The sequence below is a fragment of the Dendrobium catenatum genome, unplaced genomic scaffold (genome assembly GCF_001605985.2).
Source record: "Dendrobium catenatum unplaced genomic scaffold, ASM160598v2 fragScaff_scaffold_697, whole genome shotgun sequence".
In the NCBI taxonomy this organism is placed as follows: domain Eukaryota; kingdom Viridiplantae; phylum Streptophyta; class Magnoliopsida; order Asparagales; family Orchidaceae; genus Dendrobium; species Dendrobium catenatum.
The window spans coordinates 55971-65712 of NW_021319159.1; the positions used below are offsets into that span (position 1 = coordinate 55971).

Here is a 9742-nt window from a genome sequence, read left to right on the forward strand (position 1 = left end):
CGTTATTGTTTGGTATTGCTCGATATTTCTCAATTTTTAGCGCGATTTTAGCGATGGGAGGACGTAATAATTTTTCGTTATTTACTGATTACGAAAACTTATATATATATATATATATATATATCATTAAATAATGATGTATTGAGACTATTGAGAGTGTACCCATAAATAAATCTTTTAATTAATATTCTCATAATAATAGACCCATAAAGGAAATAAAATATTTCTTATATAATCACTAAACCTTCTAATAAATATTATCGAATAAAACAAAGCTGTTCTAAATCCTTTTCAAAAATACATTGACATATTTCCCAAAAAAATACATTGACATATTACAAAATGAGCAGACTTCTTTGAAAATAATTTGCATAATAATAATAATAATAATAAATTCTTAATTATTTTAAAACGAAATGGCATGATCATCATACGCGGAAAATCTCTGCAAGGAATTTGAGCCAGTAGTAAGGATGCGTGGCACGGGCCCAGCGATTTCAGTAGAGCCAAGAGGTGAAGAGTAGACGATGTGACTGGTCATCGGCTGGGTTCTTCTAAGTACCTCAATTCTAGAAATTATTTGAGAAGATAATGCATTAGGCTTTTTTTGGCCTATGCTATGTCGGGAAAAATATAACAAAACCAAGAGGCTAGAAAAAAACATAGCTAAGCAAATTCTTAAGCCACTTGATTGTTTATTTACCTAGGACTAGGAGTTTTACTAACAAATAATGAGAAGAAGATTTATTTTTGGTTGAGATTAATTAATTAATTGATGAATGAGCAAAAATTAATTAGATGGAAAATTTTTTGATATTGTACCTTCAAATAAAAAAGTTTTAAGAAGATTATACATACAAACATGGGCGGATCTACATACGATCCAGGATGCATGGGCATTTTGATACTTGTAGAAATATATTTTTTGCGCTAATGCTCCGCGCATATGTCGGTGCGCCATTACTTAATGTTTTGTCTTCTCCCGCGTGCACTGTTTTGCTGGTTTCGAATCATAGTCTTTCTTCTCACAACTTTCACTCTTTCTTCTCCCATGTCTGTAACGACATTGTTCCTGCACAAATTTGAATCCCCTGCTTGCGCGTTGTTCCCTGCACGAGTCGTGCAACCCGACCGAAATGGTCGTCGCCTGATCCTCGCAGTCATCACATGAGTCCACTTGTGTCACAATATCACCGTTCTCGAATAGAAGGTAACGAAAAATTGAGGAATTTCTTATTCTTTTTTATTTTTCATTTGAGTGTGGATCATTTATATTTTATTTGATGTAAAAACAACTACAATTAATAACTCCACAAGGTCATATTATAGTCTTCTCCTCAACAAATTTACAGAAAATCAAATTCACTAGAGAATAGAAGAGAAAAAAAAAATGAAGTTATCAGTTTTCCAAAAAAATTAGGTTTCAAACAACTGTTTAAGTTCAATTTGAGTATTCTAACTTTCAGAGAGTGTAATGGACTGTAAATTTAAGGAACAGTAGAGATGATTACTCAGCAAAAATTCAGATTTAGAAAATTGTTTGGTCTTATAATGTGAATGACATGATCATAACTTATATGTGAATTATTGGCATCCTTTATTAGGTTTTGTTGAATCTCAATGGCACTTTGAATACAAACAATGTAAACAATAACAAACTATTGGCCTGGTTAGTCCTAAAAAAAGAGTGGGAAGATAGTACTGTAGAAAAGAATTGTAGTCTGCATTAGAAAGGAGAACTGCATTGACAACATCCGTTGGAGTTCATATTTTTATACTTTAATTAGTTTAATGAAAATATATGTTTATATACTCGAATTGCTTGAAATTATCAAGAAAAACATGATATCTGAACAATAGTCAATTAAAGCTAATGTTTTAATACATGTTATGAAATTATTTGACTTAGTCTTGACATTGTAATTAATGATTGATATTTTAGGGATTACAAATGAATTGTCACAAGTCTTTACTGAAATAAGTGTTCAAACAATGATTGCAGATGATGAAGGAAAATGAATGGGAGCTTTTATTAAAATAAGTGTCACATTTTTGTGATATTTTAAAATTAAAGTTTAACATATGAACTCTATATTAAAGGCTTGCTCGTTAAAGGCCAATGCGAAAAGGTGAATAAATAAAAAACTTTTATTATTATCGGATTGATTTATTCTACATTGTTGTTAATATGCAACTTCAGAAATTGAATAATTGCTTCTCATAAATTAGTACTCTGTTACTTATTTATATGACTTGTTTAAGCCCAAGTAATATATTATCTGGTTATGATAAATAAAAGTTAATTCTTCTTACAAAGTTATATCTAACAGATTTTTTTAGGGTTGATCTTATGTCTCTTAAACTTCAAGTATCTTTTATGTTATTGATATCATACAAGTGATGAGTTTACATCTTTGACTACCATTGTTGCTTTTGTAAAACAAATTGTAAAGACCAAAAAAAATCTTTTGTATCCCTTGGCTTATAAACTTATTATTTTTGCTCTGAGTTTAACAGTTGCAACTGCTACAGTAGAGAGAGCATTTTTTACAATGAAAATTATCAAACATCGATTGCATTGCAAAATGGGTGATATCTTGCTCAATGACTGTTTAATGTCATATATCGAGAATGAAATATTTGACTCTCTTCCCAATAAAGTCATTATGCAACACTATAAAAAAATGTAATTAGAATGTAAAGCTTATAATTATTATTCTTAATTCATAAATTATAATGAAATACAATATTTTGCTTAAAAGTTTATATATATATATATATATATATATATTGCATTTAGATTTTTATATAATGAGTTTGTCCATCCTAAAAAATAAGGCTGAATCTGCCCCCGCATAAAAATAAAAATTTAAGAAAAAAAAAGAAATTAAATTCGCCATTCTCGTGTCAAAAGCGAATTCGCGGATAAACCCGAATCTGATCCATTTATTAACCAGGTCTAGGTGAACCCGAATTTTCTCATGCCGGGTAAATGAACCAAGGGGTTCATTTTATAACCCTCGAATGCCCAAAATACTCATTATATTTAAATATATCAAGAGGGAACGAGATGAGAGATGACAATGGTTGCTAAAATGTAAGAGAGGGCTTGATATTCCCCAAATTATCTAAATCAAAAGTGATAATTTAAGGATTATCAAAATTTCTAAGACAATATAGACAAGTGATTTTGTTTGAGTGGGCAAAGCCGCATGTACTTTGTGAAGTACTTAATGACCATAACATAGTAGTCGATCAGAACATAAATGATCCAATCTACACTGTTTCGTTGCCGGCATCCAAAAACTATTTTCCATCATATTTTGAATAATGACCATAACGTTCTTCTCCTTTCAATCATTTGAGATATTGTGAACGTTCAACAATTTTGGCGTTCTCAATCTTGTTTGGATCCTCAAAAAACAGTTTTTGCAAGGCGCTGTCTTTAGCAAACTGGAATTTGTAATCTGTGGACAGCATAGAAGCGCGGTAGTGTAACGCACTGTGCCCTCTCTTTTACGTTATTCGTTTGGCTGACTTTTCTTAAAGCGATTTTTTAGTATAGCTCTGATATTTTCTGCTGTCTCACCTTACTTAGAAACAGATCCGAAACTTACTGAAAGAGTGCGCTGGTTTCAATTTACACTGAAATGAAGCCATGAAACGAGCTGAAATGAAGAGACATGGAACCATCAATGCATGTTATTTCTTCCGAAAATGGCGCTTCTGAAAACGTGCTTTCCGCTAATGAGGACTGTAAATTACGCTTGACCGTATGAAGCATGATCATTAAGAAAATTAATTATATTTTATTATGATTGTTGGGTCCTCGAATATTTACGGCGTTAGATAAATATAAAGTTTAATGTCTTAGCTCTGTACGAAAATCAAGCACGCAATCAGATAAAAAGAGAGGGTTCGTCATTTATAAAAAACATCAAGATTTTTACGTAGAAAACCCCTGAAAAAGAGGGAAAACCACAGGGTCTAACCTAGTTTGAATGAATCCACTAGCATTTTCAGTTGATTACAAATGAGGCCCTTCATTGAAAGGAAGGCCACGGCTTTATGTAACAAATATACATCATACATAGTGTGTTACATGGTGGAAATATGAAGAATCATTGTTGACGTGTTCGCTTGGTCAAAATGGCCATTGTTTGTGGGCGTTGAAGGTCGGAAGGACTATAGTCGATAGACAACATAAGTCGGAAGGATCTTAGTCAGCGGGCGACGGAGGTCATAAAGATCGTTGTCTGGCGACGGAGGTCGGAAAGGCTGCGTCGTGTAGAAGTCCATCATCGGATAAAAGTCCGACGAATGTTTGGCGACGGGCAGAAGTCTGAAATTTTGTAGAAGTTCGGCTTCGAGTAGAAGTCCAACAGAAGTCTGGTGTCCGACGGAAGTCCAGCATCGGGCAGGAATTCGACAACTGGCGGAAGTCAAGCATTGGATAGGAATACGGCTACGGGTGGAAGTCCAGTGTTGGGTAGGAATCCGAGGACTTGCAGAAGTTCAACGTTATATAGAAGTTTGTCGATGGATAGAAGTTCGGTGTCGGATAGAAGTGATCGGGCAAAAGTCCATTGACGGACAGAAGTCCGGTGTCGAGTAGAAGTCCGACGTCAGGTAAAAATCTGGTGATGAGCGGAAGTCCAGCGTCGGGTAGAAATCTGGTGACAAGCGGAGGTTCGACGTCAGGTAGAAATCCAGCGACGGAAGGAAGATCGGCACCGGTCAATGGACGGGAGGTGGTCGAGGAGGAGTCTCTTCATTCTCTTCATTTTCTTCCTTCTCTTTTTGCTTCATTTCTTAATTCCAACATTAGTTGGTGATCGGGCAGAACTCCAGCGTCGGTCAGTTGCCGGGTCGATGGTTTGAATGGACGGCCGATGTTGAATCCCTTGATTGTAGACCATTTATTAGGCATTTGAAGGTCTTAATGATATCAGAATTCGGCGATCTTAGACTCGTTGGATTTGTCTCGTCAAGTCGCTCAATTCAATTATAAATATGTCACGTTTGGAAACCATTTGGTAATCCAAATTATGGTTTAAATCTTCTAAATATGCTTTGGGTCTTTTGTTTGGACCCATTTGAGCCCGAATTGGGTCGAATATGGTGTCATTGGGTTCGTATTTTCGAGACTTTCAGATCAACTATAAGTTTGCTGAAATCGGAGTTCATATGATTTCCGATTTAATTTTTGAAGTTTCCAACTTGATTTTTCTTTGAGATTCGTGCCCGATCAAGATAATTTGTTGATGATATATCAATGATAATTAAGTAATTAACAGTTTGTTTTCAGTTCATTTAAATATTGAATTTATTATTAGATACTTATAGATTTATATTAGAAGTTCGTTAAAATCTCCTTTATTTTTAAAGTATTTTGAGTTTTTTTTTTTAGAGATTTTTTTCTCTCTCTAATTGTATCTCTTCACTTCTCTCAATTCTACTCTTAGACCAAACAATTAGAGACGCACTTCTACTACATCTAAGGACGCAACCCATCAAGTGAAATAATAAGTACAATGCGTAGCACTACAACATTGTATCTGCAATACCATGATGTTGACTTTTCTGTCTCACAGCACGTAGCATTGAGTTCACGATGATACGACGATGTGCTATTTGTCTCAGTGGTGTTTCCGCGGTACCTTGGCCTAGATTTACAGTGGCACAGCACTGTATGGACAAGAATTTTTGTTTTATTTTTTTACATGCATCTTTACCCTCAAACCCCTGAGCAGGGGAAAAGCCGCCCCTTGCGACCCCCAACAAGCTCCTTGCCGACCTCGACCGACGGAATTGGAGAAATTATTACATCAGGTCAAAAACCGAACGGTGCGAATGTATACCGGGTAATACCGAGTTTTAGGTGACGTGGCGCATGGTTATTGGTCTTTGAACGCATTCAGACACCGGATATAATAATTACTCACGGAATTGAAATTTGAGTATTGAAGGACAATTAAAACTGAAACTTATAAGAAAATTGAAATCAATTTTAAAAACTTTGATATGATATGAATATCTCATATGATGTTTGTTGGGTGTTTGGAACCTTGAATCTTTAAATTTGCTCATAGTCTAATCAATCAAATAGCTCATATTATATTTGAGTAAGAGTTAAAATGGCTAAATATTTAATCTAATTATACTGTCGGGAAGAAAGTCCAAAATATTTAATGAACGAAGATATGCATATCATGCATGGCTCCAAGTTGCAGCATGATGACTAGCTAAGGAATGTGAGGACAAAAGCTCAATAACTCTTCGTGGGGCTCTTTCCCAGTCATGAAGGCACTCATCACCATTAATCGGCAACTAAGACTTCGTTTGGGACGGCTTTCTTACTGCTTCTTAAAACAGTTTTTTAGTATAAAAATTTATTTATTATACTACAAAACTGTTTTAAGAAGCAATAAAAAAGCCGTCCCAAACGAAACCTAAATCCATCCACGCATACAGACTTCTGAGTTCATCAGTTGACCCTATCAAACTTTTTTTTTATATTGATGAATATTATTGTAAATTTGCATTAAAATATTGAATGATGGTCATAGAAAGATCATTAAAAATACATAGTTCTGATTTGATTTTTTTTGAGATTAATTAATTACTGTGTTGCTGATTAAGTTCATAGTATTTTTTTATGAGGCTAAGGGTCTATTTTGGGATAGTTTTTTCGTTATTTTGCTTTTCTGATAGTAATTATAATTTTATTTGGCTGTTATTTTCTAGCTATTTTTTCATTACTTTCATTATTTTTTATCTATTTATTTTTTATATTTTTATTTGGATTCTTTATTAATAGCTCTAAAAATTTATTTGTTTTTCACCTCTAAAAATATTTTATGTTACTAAATGAAATATTTTTTTATTAAAATATTTAATTATATTATATTTATAATTTTATATTTGTGAATTTTTAAATAATTTATATTTATAAATTAAATTTAAATATGTAATATAAATTAGCAATAATTTATATTAAATTATATGGTTATTATCTAAGATCAGTGCTATATATAATATTCAAATTATCTTATTTTTAAATCATATTCTAATATAATTTATATTAGAATATCTTAATATAAATCATTTTTTCCAAATTTTTATCCATAATAAATTGTCAAAAACAACCCTCTACCACTCCTATAAAACCCCATGCACACTTCCCCCTTCCCATCCACCTCTCCACCCTCCCAATCAAAGCCATGGCTCCCAATCTCCTCCTCCCTGCCCTTCTCCTCTCTCTCCTAACCCTCTCCTCCATCCTCCCCTCTCTCTCCTGCCCCACCTGCCCCAACCCATCTCCTCCCCCCAAACCCAAACCCAAACCCAAGCCCAAGCCCGAACCCAAACCCTGCCCGCCCATTCCTCTCAACCCATCCCCCCCTCCCCCTTCCAACAAATGCCCAATCGACGCCCTCAAACTCGACGCCTGCGTCGACGTTCTCGGCGGCTTAATCCACATCGGACTCGGCGACAGCGCCGCCGCCTCCTGCTGCCCCCTTATCAGCGGCCTCGCCGATCTCGACGCCGGCCTCTGCCTTTGCACCGCCATCAAAGCTAAGCTTCTTAATATCAATGTGTTTCTTCCCATTGCTTTGGAGGTTCTTCTCGACTGCGGTAAACGCCTGCCCTCCGATTATAAGTGCCCATACTAATTTCAAATTCTGCCATGAGAGGAAACTGTGGGGAGATTTATGCTTATGGCTGAAGATAATATTTCATTCATTTCATTTATACAAATTTGATATTAATGCATGTATTAGAATTTACATTGTCTCATTTATAACTATCTTCAAATGGAATAGCTTGTATAAAATACAATCAATTGTATGAATATAATTTGAATTTTGTATATATATATATATATATATATATATATCATGTAAATTTATTTATATTTTTGATATTTTTTACAAAATATATGAGAAGATATTTGTAATTTAAAGTTAAAAAATGCATGGACTTTATGAATTATAATGTTGTATTTATGAAAAAAAAAATATCTTAGTTGGTCTCAATTATTGATGGTTAAAACTTTATAAAATATATATTTTCTAAAAAAGTTTTGGGCATTTAAATTTTATTAATTGGAACAAAATTTTCATTTCTAATTTTTTGATAAAATTCGTATAATAGACTATATATTTTTTGTTAATACCAAAATAAGTATTTAGTAATTGAATAGAAATGATTTTATTTGTATTATGTAGTAAGTAATATGTTTTTTTATTTGATGAAATATAACTATTTTGAATGTTATCTTATAAAATACAGTGGGATGTTGTAGCTTTCAGTAAAAAAAGGTCTTGTCTATTACTTGGTTTGTTTTAGGAGCTCAATTGGTAATTAAATATAAATTAAAACTTCGTTTTGAATAGCTTTCTTTCAGCTTATTAAAATAGTTTTTTCAGTACAATTTTTTTTAACTAAATATTTTTATACTAAAAGCTGTTTTAGAAAACAGTAAGAAAGCTATTTTAAACAAAGTCTAAAACTCTCAAGAAATTATAAATCATTATTTTGAGATGTTGTAATTTTATGATAAATTTCGATAATTTGATTGAAGATAACCTTGTTATGGAGTTTAAATCCCTTTTTTAATGGAAAATAGACTAATAGTACAATTAATTAAACTAAATTGAAATTTTATTTATTTTATATGTGAAAATAAAATTATTATTTTAAAAGAGAAATTTGATTTTATATATCTCATAGAACTATGCATTTTCTTTCGTTCATTTCTTGGGAATATTTGATTGAAAGATTATTTCTAACTAAAATATTCTGAAGCTGACATTGATTCGAATAGATGTTGACATTTACATGCATTGCAATACAAAGATGGTCAAACCAAAAAAAAATTAAATTATGCTCAAAGTTTCATCAAACTAATCAAATATTAACCAACATTGCTAGAAGTTGTTTGAAAATATTATATCATTGATCAGAATCTTTTCGGACTTTCAAAACATTTTTGAATTTAGAACAATTTTTTTTACCGGATTTTAAATAAATTTTAAATAATGTTCGATCAAGGCCATAACAAATTTCAAGTAACGTTTGCAGTCGATAATCTCATTAACCAGCTTCACTGATGATCTTCAATTAACCGAAGACGAAAATGGAAATATCTCATTGGAACTTTACCTCATAACCATTACTATTGAACAAATTCTCCGAAAAAGAAAAGGTCACTTTGAGCATTACTTCGAATTTTATGAGTATTTTGATTTGAACATATTTCCTCAACAAATTAAAAAAATGATATATTTCTTTAATTTAGAGTATTAAGAGGCATATAAAGTCAAATACCCCCTTTATAATCATTCTAAAAATTAAAATTCATCTTAATTTTTAGTTAGAATCTATCAAATAATAAAAATATAATAAATTTACCATTTTGAAAACGTGCTTTATGTTTGGTAGAAACCTAAACAACTTTTTTTCTTTGAAAAATGTCGGTTGCGTACTTTCATAGGTTCGATGCTGTAAAGTGTACGTGCTTTGGCTGTTTATGAGAAAATATGGCCTTCTATTTTGAGTATGGATTTGCGATCTTCTGTCACTTTAGGGTATGCAAATAATTTGGCTAGAGATTTAGGCATTGTTTGGAACTTCTTTTTTATAATTTTTTAAAGCATTTTTTGAATTTAAAATTTTGAATTTTTAAATAAAAAAGTTGTTTTAAGAATCAATAAAAAAACCGTCCCAAACGAACCCT

At 32.3% G+C, this 9742-nt stretch overlaps 1 protein-coding gene across 1 annotated transcript; it reads left to right on the forward strand.

Annotated features, from left to right (window-relative positions):
* Positions 1-7185: 7185 nt before the first annotated feature.
* LOC110092853 (36.4 kDa proline-rich protein-like) lies at positions 7186-7726 on the forward strand. The gene has a single exon (XM_020817547.2). It carries the CDS (start codon positions 7224-7226, stop codon positions 7674-7676), a length of 453 nt encoding a protein of 150 aa, XP_020673206.1. The 5' UTR covers positions 7186-7223; the 3' UTR covers positions 7677-7726.
* The last annotated feature ends 2016 nt before the right edge of the window (positions 7727-9742 follow it).